Below are 22,057 nucleotides of genomic sequence, written 5' to 3' on the forward strand. Positions count from 1 at the left end.
TAAGAGACTTTCTTGGATTACTTTCCAGTAAACATTTTTTTTTAACCCAAAGGGGTACAAGTAGTGACACTCTGTACTTAAGTAGAAGTAAAGGTACATATTTCCTTCAGATACATGTTTAGCCCTCTGTAATATTGTCCATTACAAAAAAATATAAAGCAATAAGAATTAAACTGAATGTAAATAATGTAGGGGCGGCCCGGTGGTCCAGTGGTTAGCGCGGTCGACCTCACAGTGCAGAGGTTGTGTGTTCGATCCCAGCTCCGGCCTTCCTGTGTGGAGTTGGCATGTTCTCCCCGGGCCTGCGTGGGTTTTCTCCGGGTATTCTGGTTTCCTCCCACATTCCAAAAACATGCATGGCAGGTTAATGGAACACTCTAAATTGTCCCGAGGTGTTCGTCTCTGTGCGCCCTGCGATTGGCTGGCAACCAGTTCAGGGTTACTCACTGCCTGAAGACAGCTGGGATAGGGTCCAGCACACATGACCCTTGTGAGGATAAAGTGGTTCGAAAATGGATGGCTGGATGGATGGATGGTAAATAATGTAACAGTTTGTGCATCATGATTATGCAGCAATTCACTTCACTCTGCTGCTTCTTCTAGCCACTGGGAGGCAGTGTAGTCCAATCATGCAAACCTAAATGAAGAATAGTACTTTACGGATCCTGTGACTCAGAGATGATGTAACATTACTTTTTTTCATAGAGGATAAAGAATATATGCGTGTGAGGATCAATATATTATCTGTCTGCATGTGATGCTCCAGCGTTTGTGCTCAAATATCCATCGCTTGTTACCCGTTACCATGTTAATGGCGTAGCCTTTCCTAAGGCCAAATGTTATTTTCTCTGAACAATGTATAAGGGTTAATTCTCTTTGCTTAATTTGACAGTGAACTTCAAATGAGATTGGCATTAATCAGCTTGAAGCCTCTTTTGTGTTGTGCGTTGTATTAAAAAAATATATATACTGTACATCGGTGAAAATCAGCGACAAAAATTGCCCGATTTTTGCCCATTTTAAAAGAGCTAAAATTGGCTGGTGAAATCAGCCGCCAATAATTGGTCGGACCCGAATCTCAAGGAAAGTACAGACCGAGAAATTGATTTCAGTACTTTTGGCACCGTTTACACGTTCAACCATGCTTTTAATATTTTTTTACTCTCCAAACTGAAATACAATTTCCAACTTTGTAAGAGTTTAATTTCACAATGTTTATTCCTGCGGTTGTAGTTTGCACTGGTGTACAATCTGAGAGATGTTTAAAATATAGTTATTTATATTTAATGTACAAAACCTCTCTGGCAGCATCAAATAAAAATCGAGCGTTTTCATCAGAATGAACAGGAGGACCCAATGACGTGTTCGACTGAATTAGCTTTCTCGTGATGAGTAACTGATGGCAGACAAATGCTTCTGACATCAGGCTCTCACTGCCTGTCAGACGCCAATGAGCCCACTTATCTGTCAATTAGCGTACCCAGCACCCCCCACCCACTCGAGTCTTCCGAGTGGGCTGTGTTCAGGTGTAAGGTGAGAAGCATTCGGCGGGAGATCAGAGCGTGCGGCCTGTCTGTCGGCTTCTTTTTGGGGTCGGGGGGGGGGGGGGGGGCCGGCGAAGACACATTATTTTTCCCCTCTTGGGCCCTTGCATGAATTTAAAGCTGCACAGGCGACCACTTTGCAACTCAGTGTCAGGGGTCAGGCGGCATCGAGCACAGAGGAGCAAGAAGAAAATTGCAAGATCAAAAAAAAGAGGGATGACGCATCCCGGCGCGTCGACACCGTTTTCAGTCGAGGATATTTTGAAGCAGCAGCGTGGCTATGAAAATGAAGTTTTGGAGTCTGAGCAACTTGCTCCAGTGCGTGACCGCGACATGCAAAAAAAACATTTCGCACACCAAGCAGAGGCGGACAACGAGATGAAGAAAGTTGGTAAGATAACGACGAGTTGCACCTCTCTAGCTGACCTTGATCGATGGAACACAACTTGCCGTAGTCCTTTAAACTTTAGAAATCATTTTTAGTCGTTCTATACAATGATGGAAATATGACCGAATGTGTTCAAAATACATAGAAGGGACATTTCGCGTACATAAATAGATATAGAGCATGTCAATAGTGGTTTCGATTGTCAATGAATGCACATGGTTACACATCGTTATCAAAATGTAAAACAAAACAAAACTATTATGATCCAGTCTTAAAACGTAACATTGTCAGCTTGAGCAGAATTTGTGACATGGCTTTTAATTAGTTATTCTTGTACAAGTTGATGAATTCTATTGAACTGTGCCAATTTAGAGAGTCATAAGCCAATGCAGATATTCACACGTCACTGCTGACTATAGTTTTGTACATGAAGTTGGAATTGACACAATAAAACATGGAATTAAGACAAAACATTAGCTGGAACAGTAAAACATTTTTATAAGTCTGTGAGCTTTTGTAATAGCTTAAATGACACTTCCTGACTTCAATACAGTCTAAAATTCATGAATAACTTAAATGTATTTGCATTGCAGAGTCACCAGTCAGTTTCAACACTTATTTTACTGGAATCAATGTCAGATAAAATCAGTACATAGCAGAGTGTATTTTTACATTCATTTTATGCATCTTTTTTGCCCTGTGTAATTTATTGAAAGTATTTTTTTTTTTTTACGATTGTCTTGCATTATTTTAAAGAAACCAAAAAAAAAGTAAAACGCAATTTCTATACCGTATATATTTCTCTCTCTCTCTCTCGCTTTAATAGATATGTTAAGTAAAAGTTGTTCAATTTAAAAAGTGCGCTGCATCGCTAGCATTGTAATTGCCTAGCATTGCTGTGTTTCAACAGACACACGTATCGAGAGCAAGGGCGGCTCCGAAGGAGGCGCGGGCTCTCGCAGGAGGCCCCGCGTGCTCTTCTCCCGGGCTCAGGTGAGTGAGCTGGAGCGTCGCTTCCACCGGCAGCGCTACCTGTCGGCGGCAGAGAGGGAGCAGCTGGCCCTGGTCATCAAGCTCACGTCCACCCAGATCAAAATCTGGTTCCAGAACCGCAGGTACAAGTGCAAGCGGCAAAGTCAGGACAGGAGTCTGGAGCTGGTACCCAGGAGGGTGCCTGTGCCGGTCCTGGTCCAGGACGGGAGGCTGTGCGGGGCGACCTCTCTCCTCCCGCCTGGTTGGAATCCAACTTTTGGCCATTATAATGGCATGGTCGGCTACGGTAACAGTGGTGTGTGCGGTTGGAGTTATCACAGTGTGTCTGTTGATGTCAATAATACAGAGGGGGGCCTTCACGTGTGCACCGGACACTCTCAGAGGCTGCTGACAACGCGCTCAAAATAAACATTTCAAAGCAAATCCTTGCGTAAATCTGTAATATGTGACGGTTGTACAGAAGGAAAGAGCATTTGCACTGATTTCAGTGTCCGTTTTGTTTTGAAAATGTGAGAGACTGCTTTCAGAAACGACACCTCGATAAAACCCTTTTTGTATGTTATTGGGTTGTTCTTTTTTTGTAATTTAATGTTGTCGACAATAAAAGGAGAATTTTCTATTTCACTTTTCATTTGTGTTGTTATTTTAACACACTGCTAGTCAGGCAGGCAGTCAGTCAGTCATACATTGGTCAGATGCTAATAGACAGTCAAACATCTAAGTGCTTACTGACACAAACAGCTGTGGTAGTCAGTCAGTTAGTTAGTCATACATTGTTCAGATACATGCTAATAGTTACAGTGATTCGGTTAATAGCTTAGTGACACACTTAGTCAGTCAAACGTTGGTCAGATAAATGCTAACAGATGTTTAGTTAGCTAGTTAGTCATACGCTGGTCAGATGAATGCTAATAGACAGTCAAACAGCTAAGTGCTTACTTACACAAACAGTTGAGGTAGTTAGTCAGCTGGTTAGTCACACATTGCTCAGATATATGCTAATTTTAATGGCTTCTGTAAGAAATGAGTCCAGAGTCAAAGGAGGAAGTGACATTCGACCTGAAGCGAGGCGCTCTATCAAAAGGAGCTCATCATTGTCCCATTGACTAATCCATTGATAAGAGCTCAGCGTCCCGTCTCGTCCTCCGGCTTTGCTTGGTAAACAAACCTGCAGACTGAGAGGCTCTTTAACTGGGAAACGCTTTCCATTCAACTGTCACTCACTGATGGACACGCCACCAAGTTTCACTTCCATCCCAGAGCTTCTTTGCCACTGGACGGAACTTGTGCGAGCCCAACAAGAAATGGTGGATTTGGAACATGAGCAGAGAAGTGACATACACATGGAAATAGGTCTTATTCAGACGAGAGTGGAGAATGAGTTAAGCCGACCTGCTTGTGGGGAAAACCCCCTCAAGGTGGAGAGGAGGTGAAGCTCTTTTGATAAGGATGAACATGTAGACAGAGTGGAGTCCAGAGACACTTGAAGAGATCAGATAGGCCTATTAGGCACCCACCTCTTTATCTTCTCGTGCGTGCGTGTGTGTGTGTGTGTGAGACAGGGGAGTGAAGAGATACTTGATTACAACGCGGTGATTCACATTTCATGAGGGCCATCTCGTAGCGAGGATGACGTGAGTGCGCTCATCACATAAAGAGGGGGGCATGCGAGAGGTAAAAAGCAGATCACGTCATCTGTACACGCGGATGCTTTTTAATGGTGCACCTCTTTGACAATCTTGCCGTATCATTGAAGGCTGGCGAGACGCTGGAAAAATGGGATTTCTTCCGTCACCTCAACCGACATGACTCATCATCTTAATCTTTCCCAAGATGAATCTTTGCTTAAGAACAGTGTGGCACGACGATGTACATGCTGCAGTTTGGCTTTTGGTACGTTATCTGACTCTATCTCGAGTGCTCGCTAGTGTAAGACCCTCACATTATAATATAAAAAACACACGCACACGCACACACACACACACACACACACAATATGGTGCTTTATGTAATGTAAAATAGGTATCTACGATTCTCTACGATGCCACATATCCATCCATCTGTCCATTTTCCAATCTGCTTATCCTCACAAGGGTCGCGGGGGGTGCCGGAGCCTTTCCCAGCTGTCTTCGGGCAGTAGGCGGGGGACACCCTGAACCGGTTGCCAGCCAATTGCAGGGCACACAAAGATGAACAACCATCCGTGCTCACACTCACACCGAGGGACAATTTTGAGTGTTCAATCAACCTGCCATGCATGTTTTTGGAATGTGTAAGGAAACCGGAGTACCCGGAGAAAACCCACGCAGGCCCGGGGAGAACATGCAAACTCCACACAGGAAGGCCGGAGCTGGAATTGAACCCGTTACCTCTGCCCTCTGTTCATCAGATCGCCCAACATGGCGATAGCATAGTCTACCAAATTCACAGACGGGTAAACTAAACTCACCCTTGCATGAAAATCAAGATGCGCCAAGTTTTACACCGAGCATATGCTCGCTGCCTACAAAAACGGAGCCCGAAGTGTTACGTTGTCCCCAACTGCTACGTTTATTTTGCTCACGCCACAAATCCACATTGCGTGCCAAATGACAGCGAATTCCAACTCCACTCAAGTCAGTGGCGTGGTTAAGGAGACTAACGGCTGGCCCGGGTGCTGCGGAGCAAGCTGACACATGTAACGTTACGCCACGGCCTCGGACAAAGACGTCGGCAGGAAAACAACAGAAGATTAATGACGAAACAAGTCGGCGTGGCTCAAAGAAAACATTTTGTGCAAGATAAACAGCTTCCTGGTGTGAAAGGTCACGAGTCGAGCTATGTCGCTGCACATGTTCACGGCAGTTACAAATGTTGACAATGCTTGCACACTCGGCAGGGATTCTCAAAGTGTGGTACAGGCTCCCTCTAGTGGTAAGAAAAACAACCGCTGCCAAAGTGCAGTTCAGTTGTATTTCAATTTTAAATTTAATACATTTGCATTTAATCTTGAAGCAGTGTTGTTTTTTTAAACATGTACTAACCATTTTTATTGATCTTTTTTTGTGTGTGAAATACATTGTAATCATTTTTTTATTAAGAATGATTTACAGAGTGCTATTCATCCATCCATCTGATTTTTTTTTTCAATTTAAGAAAAATTCTATTTCTCAATGTCAAAAATTTGAGAACACTGGTAGAAGAGTAACTGTAAGGTACCTGAAATGAGAGAAATGCCTGTGCCTCTAAGTCAACACTTTCCCAGGCAGAAAGAAAGAGAGTCAAGGTGAAACCTATCACGGAAGCGATCTTAATACTATGTTGACCAGACAATCGCTAAAGCCTGGGAAGAACCTCTTTTCTGGTTCTAAGCGGATGCTTTTACAGTCATTCGCGCCTTGCTGTCCCGTTTTTTTGAACAGGGGGACAGGATGTGAGAGTGTGATTAGGATGTATGCACAACAAATATGGGGAGAAATTTTGGTTAATCCATATGAAAACACATGCTCTAATACAGTTATTAGTGACCTTGCAAAGCAAAGAAATAACCAGGTACTGGACATGTATGACACACACACAGTGATTTCGAAACATCTTAACCTATTTTTTATTTTATTTCATTTTTTTTAAATGGGAGCGACCCCACACATGATGAGGAAGGAATCGGCTTGTACTGTATGTCACCACTGACAAAAGATGCCTGTTGTAGTACCAAGACTGACCTGTGAGAGGCAGCGTGGTATCAAAGGACATCCAGTCAATGCAAAGAAGAAGAGAGAGTCGTTGTAGCTAATAGAAGTAACAGTCGTCGAAAGAAAAAGTAACACAAGAAGCTAGTCCCGATTTGCGTCCAGCAAACTGTACTAATCACTTGCCGAGCAAATCGGAGATGGGAAATCACTCTTAACATATCCAATAATAATCGCTCATGATAATGTTCATTTTAGCAAGTCTTATCAAAGTACAGGATATAACACGAAGCATGACATGAAAGGTTTTCCTGGCTAGTCCAAAATAGGTAAGATGAAATTGTAATAGGAAAAACAAATATATTTGCCTTAATGCAAGCAGGTGTCGCATTAACATGTTGATACAATTCATAGGATTGGCCAGAGGGCTCTGTCGTGGAAAAGCCATATCTATCCGACGCAAGCTGCCTCTAGTGGTATGCAAATGAATCACTGGCTCAGTACAGTTCAGTTGTGTTTAACTTAACCCTTCAAGCGCCAAAGCAGCAAAATTGCAAGAAGCATCACTTTCGAACAACAAAAATGGATTCTTGTCTTGAAAAAAAACCTCTGGCGCCTGGCGGTTCTGCTAGAAAAATCACTTTAAAAGGTGGCAAGTGTGTTCCGACTCCCATTTAACATGAGTTTGAATGTGATTGGTTCATTCTGAACAGACACATCCGAGTTAGGAAGAGGGTGTGCTCACTTGTGCAACCACGTCATTTCAGTTGTTTATTTTTCTTCCCCTTGCACTGATTTTTTTAAAAATTGATTTCTACGGGTTGGAGGTCACATAAACATTGGAGAGAGTTTTGAAAATATTGTCATTGGATTTCTTGTTTTTATTGATAGGACAAAAAGCTGTCATTTGAACAGGGGGGGTGTAGACTTTTTATTCACTGTTCACCTCCCTCTCTCTCCTTTTGAGTCAAGGTCTCTCAACCAGGTTGCGTCAAGCAGTGACAACACTAACCTTGAGATGGGCGCTCTGACTAATTCCATTTGATTTTTTTTTTTTTAAGTGATTGCTCTCAAATTTCAGATACAACCCCCTACCACTTCATTTGGCCTGTTGGTCACCCCGAAATGTCCCATTCCCAGAGGACACCGCGAGTAAATGTATCATTCTTGGGCCACCACCACAACCAAACAATGAACGCGTCCGTCCGTCCAGGAGCCGGTCAAAATGTGCTGAAGTCATTAGCGCGGCCCAGTGGATACGACCACCCACTCTGACCTGCGCTTCCCCCCCAGGACAGGTCATCCTACCTCCCGGAAGTCGCAGACGCTCAGCTTTGGGCTGCATAATATAGAAGAATTTCAGTGATGTGAAAATAGATAGTTTAATTTATGCAGTATTTAGCTCTTTATTTTTTCTTATATTTGAAAAGTGGTTTGTTTGGATATGTTCGGTCCAACACTTTATAGATTAAAAAAAAAAACATTCTGATCTTGTTACTCTCATCTTTTCAACTATTTAATTATTTTAAATATATTTTTAAAAGTATCTTTCAAAACATTTTAGTCTCAAATTTGACCTAATGCTTATTTTCTCATATTCATATTTGACTGCTGATATTTTTTCACTTCATTTGATATTTTACAGATTATTTTTCTTATTATAACATTATTTTTGTGACCAACACATTTTGAAAAATTAATAATTTAATGCATTTTGAAATGTTTGAAATTTTTAAAAAAGGGAAATTCTTTTTTTTACAGGTTATTTTAAAGAAATGTACTAATGTATGTTTTCTTATTCATTATTTTATACATTAAACATTTTTAAAAAATCTAAATAATAATAAAAATTATCCAGTCACTAAAACCTTTTTTTTCATTATTGTGCCAAACAACTGCAGCCAAAGTTACTACGTGAGCTTGAGTACACACCTCCTTGACAAACCCGCCCCCGCGCTTGTATAAAAAGCGACTGTGCGCGTGTGCGAGTGTGTATGCGTGCGCACGCGTGAAGAGAACGCAGCACTTGAGCACCCTTTGACACTAAGAGGCCTCTCTCACAAGTGGACCTGCGGATGGGAACATGTCTGATCCGGTCAAACCTCGGACGTCTTTCCTCATCGAGGACATTCTCTCCCTGAAAGACAACGCGGCCTTTGTGGGGAATTGCTGCACCCAGTCAAAGGAAGAATGGCAAGAAGACGCCAAAACGTTGTCAGAGTCCACATTGGTGGACCACACAGGTGAGCTCAACATCTGACTGGGATACATTGCTTAATTATTTGGCTCGGCATGCTGTTCCCTTCCGATTTATTGACTGATCCTATCTCCCTATTCACAGCATCTCTGGACATATCCTGTCCCGGCACGTCCGAGCCGGGTGGCTTCGCATCCACGGAAAAACCCAAACGCTCTCGAGCGGCGTTCACGCATCTCCAAGTGCTGGAGCTGGAGAAGAAGTTCAACCACCAGAAGTACCTGTCGGCCCCCGAGAGAGCCCACCTGGCGGGCATGTTAAGACTGACCGAGACCCAGGTGAAGATCTGGTTTCAGAACCGCAGGTACAAAACCAAAAGGAAGCAGCAGGCGTCGGAGTTCCTCAAGGACACGTACAATGCGGACGGACTGGACCCGATCGTGTTCTTCAGCTCTTTCTGTCGGGCGTACCAGTACAGACCGTACTTGTGGGACTACGGCGGGGCCTGGAGGCCGGCGTTGTGGTGAAAAACTAGCATCAAATAAAATGCTTATTGACTCTGCCAATGTGGCTTTTGAGTGTTGTTACCACAATAGTCTGTATTGGTTTCTACTTTGAAGAAAAACTGTTAGCATAACGATCTCTTCTATGGCCAATCAAAAAAAAAAATCTAAATACTCTCAATGGTCTCAACAGTTAGAGAATATTTCCGAGTTGCTTTCATGATGAAAATAATTCATAGCTTTGGAAATTTTAGGGAAATGCTCCCCCCCACCCCCATTCTAACGGCTCCTTGAGCACCGGGTACCCCCCCCCCCGCCCCCCTCCAGGACCAAATGAGTAGCCCACGGGCCTGTTTTAAAAATAGCTCTCTAATTATAGGGCATTCTGATTTCCTAGGAATGTTGTCAAAGTGAAAATTTGAATTTAATTTCCGTTTGAAAATGTAAACACTGTCAGTGATTTAGAGCAATAAACTGTTACAATTTGTATTTACCGGTATCTGTTGCTCGCTGTGTTAAATCAGAGTTCGAGTTATGGTGGGAAATCATGAACACCATCAATGTCTTGACAATTTTTCTTTCAATCCTGTTCATATTAATCACAATATACTGTAAAACAAAGAGTAATTTGATCAAATTTGTGATTTCAAAAGTGTGTATTCAACTGGGAGCCTTCGCAAATGAGCATCCAGTACTCAAGAAATAGCTCTCATTTTCAAAAAAACGCTGTGCATTTATTGAATTATTTTTAATATGAAACTTTCTGTCTTCATGTTAAAAAAAAAGGTGTACAAAATCTTAGCACTTTCTTGTGTGATTTCCAATAAAAAGATACCAAATGAAAATGCCATTGAACTCAAACTTTGAAAAAATGTAAATCAAGCTTTTTGACCAAACCCACTTGAAAAGTTGCAAGCAAAACGTGCAAAACAGAACACCACAAAGTAAATTCATCAAGTGTGGACGTGGACTTTAGCCCCATTTTTGTGTTGAATCTAACGTTGTGGCCGGTTCGAGATGCGGCTGATAGAGCAACTGTGCGCGCAGGAATGACAAGAAGCACTAATGCGATGACTCGGCGATAACGCCATAGTACAGTGAGTTGTGCAGGGTCAGGTGGTACGGCTGCGTCACGATTGGCTGCAACCGTCGGGAAAGTTCAATCCGAGTGGCGAGTTCACACGGGTTAGTCGTCGCCGATTTGATAGGAGGGCGAGTGCCACACACAAGAACATACCATGTCAACAACACGACTGACAAACATCTTAAAGAGCTTCCTCTTATCTCTGCGCGTGAGCATCGCAAGATGTCAACGTGGCATGAAGCGCAGAACCTGTCAACTGGCTCCGCTCCTCCGTGTGACCATTCCAAGTGGACCAACCAGTCGGTCAAAGCGGGTGTGGGGGGAGGCGGGGGCGGAAGAGACCATCTTGACTTTCGAGACATCCATATGACGACTTCTTATCATCGGCGCGGCTCTCAGCGTAAACAGGTAATTAGACATGAAGAGGGCAGATAGCGTCTGTTTTGACGGCCATGGGAATGTGACAGTGATCTAGCCGTGTCTCTCAGCGGGCGGGCCGCATGCGGACATGTTGAATACGATAAAGGAATTTGTCATTGTTATGCCCGCACAGAGACGTGGTACATTGTCCTAAACGCCATCGGAAGACCGACAAGTACAGCCTCAATCCGAACGTGCACCCCTGGAAATCGTATTAATGTACTGTATTCCCAATAGTCTATTCTCCGAATATCAGAGCGTTCCTTTTGGTGGTGGATTCGATACCGCGTCAACCTCATAGTGCAGAGGTACCACAGTACACTGTGCTAAATGATTGCGAGCCGGGGGATCATGTGGCATTTAGCATTTTTTTGTAACATTAACTGGGCACATTTTATTGGAAAAAAAATTAAATCGATTTTTTACTTTTATTTTGAAATATCGGCACTTTCTTGTGACTCAAAGAGACACGGTACACGGAGCGCCAAATCCGTTATCCTCTCATCTTTGGCACCTTGGAATCTCTTCCTGCAACGCCTGGATCAACTGGATTTGGAGGTAACTGATGAGAAGCACTGAGGCATTAGTATGTGTGCCTTTAGATTAACGACTTCCCGTTAGGAACACCAAGGAGTGACATGTTGTTTATTTAGGCTTGAAAGTGCGGTTAATAGTACAATGTACCCTTTACCGGGTAAGGAAACAGTGTACCTCTCACTATGATGCAACAGAGGTTTTTCATGATCCGCTAAAAAAAAAATAAGATAAAATAAAAATTAAAAAAATAGGGTTGATGCTGTTTATTGCCACTCTCGGCTGAATGTTGCTGTCTAAATAAACATAGAATTACATATTATTATTTAAAATAGCCACACAGCCTCTGTGACCATCATGCTAACATACAATGGGAAACTCCAGAGACTCATGGGCTAACAGTTAGCATCTCTGTAGCGGTGTTGTTACCTTTCAAGCAAAGGATGTCAGATATTCTTCAAAAGTCTTATTTACAATTGACCTCAATTTTCAATGGCTGATTTTTTTTCCTCCTTCCGGGTGCGAGTGCCCCATGAAGAGTTAAATGTGTCTTTGAAGACACAGCAGATCTCCATCAAGGGATGAGTAGAAAACCAAACCTGACCACAAAGGTAGCCTTTGTCAGGGCTGCAATGTGCCGTGACTGCCTGACAAATTTGGTGGGTCCGATAAGATGTTTTGAACCAGCCTTCATCTTTTCATGCGCTATCATAAACTTCCTCGGATAATGTAACAGGATCTCCCATGTTACCAGGCAGAGAGGCAATGAACATACTTTTGAATCCTGCCCCTCTAGTCGCTAGCACTGTGTGAATGTTTGTGTGCCAAGACCAGCGTGCGTTGAGAGAAGAGGCTGTTGTAAATTTCCAGCTCTTATCTTCAGCATAAAGATGTAAAGTAGTCAAGCAAATGGGCTGCAGATGAAGCCGACAAGGAGAAGAAGATGGGAGCGTCCATTGTCGGCCTCGGATAAACAAAATGATCACGGCCAAATCAGGGACAACTCTTCTACACCACCTGTGTACGTGTGCTGGGACATGCCGGCTCTGAATAAAGCTCGCTACTGTCTGCATCTCGATAAGAACATCAGATCAGTCTTGTTTTTGTCCCATTGGAGCATATCAGCAAGTATCTGCCTTCATGTAAACAGTCCAATAAATGACAGCCAGCATAGGAAGAAGCAGTAGCAGAATTACTGTGAGCACATTGAGGTCATTGAAAGGACACTTACATGGTCCAAGCCTCAAGCTTGACCGAGGTGATATGGAAAGTCGCACCCGTTTCTGTGGTTGTGTGGTCCAGGTCTTAAGATCTTGGCTATTTAGTCCAGGTCTCAAACTAGGACCGGGTTATGTGATCTGACAAGTCATCCCAGGTCATTTTAGGTCAGTAATTAAATCATGTGAATCCATTTTGATCCTTGTTCAAGATCATGCTCTCAAGGTTTCAAGCAAGTCCGACCAGTTTTAGGGTGATTCGAGGTTTAATGTGACAGGTTGAATGGAATCCCAGGTGGGTCATTTGGTTTATTTGTAAAAGTTTCGGTACATGGGATTTGGGTATCATGCAACTTGTACAGGTCTCATTCTAGCTCTATGCAAAGGAACACCGGTCAAAATTCACCAAGGAGTCCCACTCAGATTTGAACATAGTTCAAGATCATGTGATCCAGGTCTTAAAACGAGTCCAAGTAAGTTCTTGAAAGAAAAATCCAAGGTTATAGGATTCAGGCATCTTAGAGGTGCAATTGGGCTCACATGGTGATGTACAATATTTGAAAAGTACCGCGGCACCTTGCCGTCAAAAATAAAACAATGCTGCATATTTTTGCTAGTCAGCAGATAGCGAGCAGTTCTCCCCCCTCCAAAAACGAGGCTCCAAACTGTTGATTAGCTGCTCCTGAAAAATATGTATTTGTACACGAAAGAACGAAAGAGCGTACAGTAGACTGTAGCATACTTTATTCAGGTTTCCAGGCCCCCCAGGCGACAACGGGAGACAGCCTAAAGGGCTGGGGAAGACTGAAATCGAATCCACAATACGTTACAACTCCCAGTTGGCGTTTACTGTGGTATTGTTTCGGTATTGGTATTTAAGTACTTTATGCAGGTATAGTCATAATTTGGTGATGACAATACGGTTTCACGGTTTTAATCTAGGGGTACAATTCTCAAACATGTCCTTGGTCATGGGACTTGTTTGAGAATTGTACCCTGGTCAATCATTTTAAAGCTAGTTCATGGGTGATTCAGGTCTCTAGCAAGTGCAACAGTTCTAATGCTATACTCCACAGTAAAGCAGTCCAAGCCCTTCATGTTTAAAGGCAGTCCTGTTTGAGTAAAATATAGGTCTCGCTAATGTTTAATAAGGTTAAGTCATGTGACTCCGTTTCTCATTGTTCTGTAAGGCACTGGGTCCCGTTTAAAGTAGAATGCAATCCAATACCGCCCTCTGCTGGCACCACATTGGATTGATACAAATTAGACAACGGGCCTGCGTGAGCGATGGGAATGTAAATAAAATATTCCTTCTTGGCAAACACAAATTTGTTAAACTTAAATTACGACTGAGGCTTCGAAGACACAAAAAAAACATTGACCAAGTCATCATATCTCACTCATTTATTTCAGCTCCAGTGTTACATGCTGTCGCAGCATCGTCACAATGATTTCATATATGCATGGTCTGACATTGACATTCGGTCTGCCATTTCAGTTATTTGTGCGCAAAAAGTGTAACATATTTACATCCAAAAATACTCACATGCCACTATTCTGCACTCTGGTGTTTTATTTAGAGTTTCGTGACCGACGAAGACAACGTGAGCATATTTCTTCACTTTGATTAGACATGATTACCTCATGAAACAAAGATAACGCAAATCGATAAAGCTCAGAAAAATAATTCCCATTAGCTCATGGGAAGTGCAACTATGGCTTATATAGTGTATATAAAAAGAATGAATGAAAAAAATGCCACATGTAAACACCCAAACATATTGAAAACCTACAATAACGAAACAGTTCTTCAACTGCCACTGCACCGGTGGGTAGATTAGTAAATATGGGGGAGAAAAAAAAATCCACCTTCCACATTTGAAACAATGTTGAGGCAGGAAGAGACACACAGTGGTCACCACAATGTGGCTGTAAACAAAAAATAAGCCTCTGGCTCTGACTACGTGGGACTAATGGAGTGGGCACAATGAAAAAGCAGATGCATAGAAAAATGTCATTCGATACCATACAATGTCTTTGGTGGGTAGTACACAATGACCAAAATAAACACTCCAATGGGGCTTTTCTGTCTTCAGATAGGGAAATGTCTTCAAAAAATAAAATAAACGGAGTAAAATATGTATTTCGTATTTGATTTAAAAAAAAAAATCTGCAACATTTATTTATGTACAAGAGTCGGACCTCCAATAGCTGCCCCATGTCAATTACATCGGACCGTATCGTGTGTGTGCGTGATTCAACAGCGGTGTACTGCCGCCATGCGGTCCAGTAGAGGCGGATCATTAGTGAACAACTTTATGCAGACAGACACTCCAAGAATGAACAGCGATGACATAGCAATCAATGAATTGGCATACAAGGGTGGCAAAGCGACGTCATGGGTTATGAAAGTCCTTCTGCCCGTCCATTTGTAGAACGGAGCACTGCATTTGGCTGCAACCAGCAGAAGCAAGCGCCGTTGATTCAGTCAGACAAATTTGCTTTCAAAAGAAGTCCAGTCCCATGATGTCAGCTATGGGAAGTTGAGCTTCATCCACGATGGCATTTTCGACTCAGTGCAGCGTTGGCATGGAAACGGGAGTTCAGAACATTGGGAGAGATTATTTTGTAAATTGTTTTAAAATACAGTGGTACCTATCAATGTCTCATACATTAATTTTCCTCAGTGAATGAAATCTAGTCAAATAAGCATCCGTAATAATAAAAAATGTCCAAATATATAAAAAGCAAAGATTTTTGGGGGTGCAAATAAAAATATGCTGACAGACTGGCGCAAAAGAGGCACTTGGAAGTTGGAGTGAAGATACATTTCTCCGTGTCCGCTCGTTCCTTATAAATAGACACATTAAAGCAAACAAAGCAGCGTTGCGCTGCTTCCTTCTGCAGCCCTTAAAATTATAAGCCACACAAATAAATAAATACTACCGATGTCTAAACATCATTCAAGACAACGTTCTTTCTTCCATACACACATGGCCCTCTCGTGTGTAGGAAAGAATGCTGAACGATGACTGTATGAATGTGTCCCCGATTCTTTTGCCCTCGAGTGACGTCATCGCGGAAAAAAAAAAAACATGCAGACGTCAGTGCGGGAACAAGGAGGCGTGTCGCTGCTCGGCTACTTCCTCAAACATCTCGGAGAGACCACGTTCACTTTCCGTTCCTGGAAGCGGGTCTCGCCTCCTGCTTGGTCAGGAAGTACTTGAAGAACTCGTACACGGACCAGGCAATGGCCGTGGACGGCATCTGGTATATCACTCGGGCCTGCACCCCTTTGAAGAACGCCGCCACGCCGCCCAGCTTGTACACTGTCCTGAAAGTGTTGGCCATTCCCGACAAATGGCCGCTGATGTTCATGGAACTGAGCGCAACGTTCTCCTGCGTGTTGAGCAGCGTCTTGCACACGTCAAGCGGCGTGGTGATGGCGGCCGAGATGGCGCCGGCCGCCGCCCCGGACACGATGTGCGTGCCGGGGTGGTAGTGTCTGTGGGGGTTGAGCCACTCCTGCATGGTCTCGTAGGTGATGAAATGAACGGCCTGGAAGGGGATGTTCATGGTCAGCTGCGTGCTGTAGCTGCGGTAGAAGGCGCCCGCGCCCTCCGTGCGTGTCACTTTGCAAACGCAGTCCCAAAGTCCACGATAGGGTGACTTGTACATTTGCATCCTCTGCTTCACCACTGAGTCATGATAACAGAAACATATTTAGGAGGCTTAAATGAAATATTGACTTGAGTAGCACTGTTGTTGGCTTTTCACTCTGGAACATTTGGGAAGGCACCACGAGCGCGAAATGAAGCTTGAAGTGATGGAACTGGTAGTGTTTGTGGAAGAGCCAAACTGTGACCGAGTTACAGCGAAGTCCATTTAGCACTCTGAAAATTTTTGAGTGATAATTCACTGGTATAAAATCTATGTTTTGCTTTCATTTAAAAACACTTATTGTTGGGGTGACGTAATAAAGTGGTGTACAAGTACACTACATGTTATGTCTTCAAAATGTTAAATACCTGTACCACTGTTACCACTGCCAGGTGCAACGTACATTGTTCAATTAATAATTGTTCATAAGTATCCTCGTAAAAGCAGACATTTTGGGACTTGTACCAGCTGATGAGTGTTGCATAAGATTGCACACCAAAACAGTAAAAACAAATAAACAAACCAACCAAAGAAACATTACTTGCACATTAATTAATTAAACATTAAAAGAAAATGTATTTTTGATTTTATTATGACTGAAACACGACCACAAATTTTGGACTAGGCTATTTTTCTGGTTACGCCCTATTAATAATTCATATCAGTCTATCCTTTCCACAAGTATAGTTTGTATTTGTATTTTCAAGGGCTCGTGTTGTGTTGTGTTGTTACCTTCAGCCGGGTTCATAACGGCATCATGAAGGACAGTGGCCACACTGCCTGCCACACCTGTGAAGACAATTTTTTTTTTTTTTTTTTTAGAGATTATAAAAAAGGACAAATTACAGAAAATGGTCTTTTGAATGGATGCGTTAACTTGAGAGGGGGGCACAATATGCCTGGTTCAACATGCTGCCAAAACGAGGATTTTCGGGGTGGGAGGCTTTGTACCGTTAGCCAGGTGGCTGTTTCCTCCGCTTTTGATGACGCCGCTGAGGGAGTGCTTGACCCGTTCGTAGCAGGCGAAGTAGAGCGCGTGGGCAGGGCCGGCGCCCATCATGGTGATGTTGAGGCCCCTTAGCGGTCTGAGGAAGCCCTCTGTGCGGATGATCCTTCTCAGGGCTTCGTACACACCTCGATACTGGGCATTGGGTTCGGGCTGCAGGCTCTGCATCCTTGTCTGGAATAAATAAAAAGGCACTCATTCAATATCATTGTTTTATTTTTTTTTTCCTCGAGAGTGTCACAATTGGGATATGCGTGAGGGCATCAGACTTTTTCCAAATGGGGGGAAAGAAACCTGCCTGGGGTGATAAGATACATTCCCGATTAGGATGTATATGCTCTGCTGCAAACAAACAAGATTATTATTTTTTTGAATAGAAAACAAAGTTGCAGTTGGGGATCACAAATAAGAGAAAAGGGCTGAATTTGGATATCCGCTGTCAGCCAAACACGACTTTCGGGACGCATTGTTGCCTCAAAAGTAGTCACATCGTTGTGACAGCTGAGGGCTCTTTAGTCGGAGGGATGACGACCTGGTGTGTGAGGACGAAGCATCGCTTTGTTTTCGTCCAGCATGCCAAGTTATCCGCGCAGCACAAAGCCTGTTTTTATTTGCAGGGAGATGAAGCCGCCGCTGGCTGGGAAAGATAGGCCCCGCTCTATCTTCCTCGGCACGTTCTAATGCGTTTCCTTCCTTTTTGCGCTCACAATGAACTACAATTACATTTCCGTTTAATTCAGATGCGGGAACTTGCGGCAACACAAATCGTGGCTGATGTTGATGTGTGTCAATCTTTGCGGCACCAACCACATGATGGTACAGGGAAATGAGTCACTTTGTGATTCAGATCCAATCAAAGTCCTTAAAATAAACGGAATGAGAATGTATACTGAACAGAGAATACCGATCGTCCCAAAATGAAAAACATAACTCCAGGAAGTGGCGCTACATCCACACTATGACACAACTCCTCCAGGCGGCAGTTGTTCTTCTTTTCAGTGCAACACTGGCACTGAAACAGTTGTGAACATTTAGACATTCTCCCATCGCTTCAAAAAAAATACGTAACCAAATAACTTAAAGTATCATTTACCCACAGATTACGCACACCACAATGAGCAGAGCAGTGCGTGGGACATGACGAAATCACGTCGAACCAACAGCAGTAAAAATAGTTTGAGGAAATGCATTATAAAAGATTGCGCATGGTACGCGCCTGTGCGCAAATGTTTGGCTACTTGCAATACAATGACTCATAATTTCATTCTTCTGCCACATCTTATGATGACAGAGTCATTCTAACGAGGAGAGCAAAAGGCATTTCATCGTGATATTTACCCTTTCATTGTTTTGCTGTTTGATTTAGGGGGAGAACTTAAAAAGACTGAAAATGTTACTTGTCTACAGTTTTCTGACACAGGTTGTCTGTTTGAGCAAAAGTATATGAAATACAGTTCTGGCCGCAGTCTTCCACTACCCAGTGTTAAACCATGTCAAAGTTGTCGCAGTACCTCAACCCCGGCCGTTTTTAATCAATACTGCACAAGGGCGCTGACGAGCACACACCCTTCACTGCGTGAGGCCGATTTCAAGAGTGTGGAGAACAGATAAGCATCCCCCCCACCACCACCCGTACACACCCTTCACACTACTGGCGTAAAAACATTAGGTGTGCCCTCGACTGAGATCTCGGGAAGTGAAGTCATTATTCGGCAGGTCCACCGGACTCCAAATAAACACACCTAACATTTATTGACATCAGAAGCTCTGCTATGACTGCAGAAGTTTACGGCGCCTGAAACAAAAATCCAAATGAGCTCAAGAGGAAATGGCATAAGGAGTTTGAGTAACGGAGGACAGTTTGGCAAGACGGCACAAGAGGATATCATCTTGATGAGTGACGGTTCTTGACGCCACTTGATCAACGCAAAACCACGACATTATCTTCATTATAGATGGAGGAGGCGGCCCTCCCTTTTTCCTAATAGGAAATAACAAATACTTATACTGTACTGTACGAAATATCTGTCAATATGAGGTGCATCACAAAACCTGTTTTAACTGCAATTGTTTGAAGTCACGTGTGATTTGTGAGCATTCTTAATTGTAAAATTTAGAGATAATCTTACCTTTTAATAATGAAGGTGTGGGTCACTTTTTAAACGCTCCTATATGTCATACATGCAAAGACAGACCACTAGTGGTGTTCCTGCACCAGCCGTTTGCCCCGGATGAGCAAAGTAAGCTTTATCTGGAGCCATTTTTTTTTTCTTCACTCATCTCTACTTGGGGGGTAGGCGTAGGAATAAACCTCACTATTGTCAATTTCGTTGATCTTATTGTGAGAACTGTGGCCCTTCGCCATTTGAACAGGGGTGTGTTGGCTTTGTATATCCGGTGAAGCTTCCTTTCACCTTCTCTCTAACATAGTTTAATTGATTGTGCTAACAGAACTAAATGGAAAAGTTAAATATACCTGCTACTGCTTTTCTTTATTGAACGAACAAATGTGAGCTGAGCGTTTCTGTTTTCATATATAGCCTATGCAGTTGATGCAGTAAGGTACAAATGGCCAGATGAAACGTTTGAAGCGAAAAGTTTGCTTCTTTGCAAATGTGAACGTTTCATGGTGTTGCGTCACCAAGAGCCAATCGCCATTGAGAATGTCGCAGCAGCACAGGAACAAACACACACACACACACACACAACATGGTGAAATAAAACAATGTCGGACAATATCATTGCAGTCTGAGGGGCTGAGAAGTATACGACACAGCCGGCCTCCAAAAACGGCGCGGGCCCGAACCAATAAAGTTGCAGGCTCAGAGAATGCGGAGCGAGGAAGTTGGTGAGTGGATTAATTCGTTCACTGCTGTTAAACTGTCAATCAAAGGATTTGGCAGCCAAAGTACACAATCACCAGTCACCAGACTGGCAATGTTCAAACTTCTTTTTTTTTCATATGTCAGAGGAGAAGGAGGAGCATATACTCTTCTCCGCTGACAGGAAGCACCATCCATGAAATTCCCCTTGCGAACAAACGCACACGAGACATGGAGCTTAATAACACTTACTAAGAACACTTTTTTGCCTACTTTCCATTTTATTATATAATTACATTCACATGATAAAGTGCAATATTTTTTTTCTAAAAACATGAAATAAAAAAAATGTGGGAAGTTTTGGTGTGGTGGCACGGATTAATGTAATTTGTATGCTTTGCTTTTCAATGGAGAAAGTTGATTTGAGATGGGAGTGATTTGAGTTTGTTAGCATTAAATGCCATTATACTCGCAAGTAAAGGCACCGCTGTACTGGGTAGCGTTAAGATATACCAAGTTAATTTTAATAACTACATTGTTTATGAAGTCTCTTGCTGGGCGTCAATGGAGACTAGTAGTCAAGCAAACTTACAAGTCACACTAACAGCGGGAAAATGAGGAGACACGCGAACGGAAAAAAAATGAAGACATCATTTTTTTCATGCTATCCACGACAGCAGGTTCTCTCTTAACTCGCTTCCTGAAATGAGCTAAATAACACAAGCTAACAGTGGACAGGCAGGTTGAATAGTTTAAAGCTAATGCTTGTTAGCTAAGAACTGGAGTAGCCAGCTGACAAACCGTCCGCGGTGCCGTGACCTTCAGACGAAGAATAACGTCCACGTTGGGGGTGTGAGACGGGTTAGGGGGAGGTGCGGCGGTGCGGTTGGTAGTGAGTCAGTTACCTTGACGGAGTCCACGGGGTACATGACCGTGTGCTCCAGCACGCCAGCCACTGCGCCCGCTGTCATGTGCGTCGTCACCGAGACATGAGGCGGCAAACTCTCGTAGTCGCCGTCAATGGGCTGGCCGCCTTGGCTCACCGTCTGCGACATCTCTAGCGGTGCCAGCACACGCTCTGAGCTCAACTCCATGCGTGGCGAGTTTATCAGCGAGTTGTCCGCAGCATGGACCGCCACAACATCTTGGGTCGTCACCACTCACTGGAGTAGGAGAGCCGAAGTGACGTTTCCCCGAATAGGCGTGGTTGGCTCCAAAATTCACCAATCGAATTATGGATACTTGCGAATGGGGCGGGCTTTTGGACTTGTGGTGGCCAATGAGAAGTTTTCTCTCTGACACTTGGTTATCCCCGCGATCGCGCAATCTCTGATTGTGACTTTTAAAAAGTGAAAAAAAAGCAACATTTTTCAAGGAATTTTCGTCGAGTTTTTTTGACATGCACCTTTTATTCAAAATATGTTTATATTGTAAATTTAAATAAATTCAAATCAAAAACCAATAACTTTTGTTGTACTATATAAACAATAAATCAAAATTAAACACTAAAAAATTAATTACATTATTGATAATACAGTGGCATACAGTAAAATCAAATAAAACAAGATAGTTTAGACGGAGAGGAGCACTTTCTGGGTGAAAAGTAGTTCTATCTTGATATTTTCTGAGACTTTCGAATGAGTTTTACAACACACTGCTACTGGAATAGATAAGTGGGGTTCGGCACCTCAGGAGACAGCCTGATAACATGGATTGTAATACATATAGTAGTCAAATCTATGAAGTCCGCAACATTGTGCTTTCTCCTTTCCAACGACTGTAAATGGAATGCAAAGGGGAATGGAAAATTTATATGCGTGTAATTAAAAGGGTGAAATCATCTGCAAACCTATTTCAGTCATGACTAAAAAATAGACATTCATATTTGCAATGAATGGAAAACTATAATGATAAAAACAAAAAAGTATTGAAATGAGTGGAAACATTGACCTTGTGGATTTAATAACTGAACACACATATCAGTCTATAACAATGACATCACATTAATTAACATGACCATT

General features: G+C 42.9%; 3 protein-coding genes across 3 annotated transcripts; 2 read left to right on the forward strand and 1 right to left on the reverse strand.

Moving 5' to 3' along the window:
- Positions 1-1,632: 1,632 nt before the first annotated feature.
- Positions 1,633-3,554, forward strand: nkx2.7 (NK2 transcription factor related 7). Its single transcript, XM_019885536.1, has 2 exons — positions 1,633-1,935; positions 2,843-3,554. The coding sequence occupies exons 1-2, from the start codon at positions 1,653-1,655 to the stop codon at positions 3,331-3,333; spliced, it is 774 nt and encodes a 257-aa protein (XP_019741095.1). The 5' UTR covers positions 1,633-1,652; the 3' UTR covers positions 3,334-3,554.
- Positions 3,555-8,568: 5,014 nt separating this feature from the next.
- On the forward strand, positions 8,569-10,008 carry nkx3-1 (NK3 homeobox 1). Its single transcript, XM_019885539.1, has 2 exons — positions 8,569-8,836; positions 8,935-10,008. Exons 1-2 carry the CDS (start codon positions 8,677-8,679, stop codon positions 9,315-9,317), a joined length of 543 nt encoding a protein of 180 aa, XP_019741098.1. The 5' UTR covers positions 8,569-8,676; the 3' UTR covers positions 9,318-10,008.
- Positions 10,009-13,937: 3,929 nt separating this feature from the next.
- On the reverse strand, positions 13,938-21,205 carry slc25a37 (solute carrier family 25 member 37). The gene is made up of 4 exons (XM_019885535.1): positions 20,942-21,205; positions 17,160-17,388; positions 16,941-16,997; positions 13,938-16,246 (listed from the first exon to the last, which is right to left on the reverse strand). Exons 1-4 carry the CDS (start codon positions 21,128-21,130, stop codon positions 15,720-15,722), a joined length of 1,002 nt encoding a protein of 333 aa, XP_019741094.1. The 5' UTR covers positions 21,131-21,205; the 3' UTR covers positions 13,938-15,719.
- Positions 21,206-22,057: the final 852 nt, after the last annotated feature.

The sequence above is a fragment of the Hippocampus comes genome, unplaced genomic scaffold, assembly GCF_001891065.2.
Source record: "Hippocampus comes isolate QL1 unplaced genomic scaffold, H_comes_QL1_v1.1 scaffold78, whole genome shotgun sequence".
NCBI lineage: Eukaryota > Metazoa > Chordata > Actinopteri > Syngnathiformes > Syngnathidae > Hippocampus > Hippocampus comes.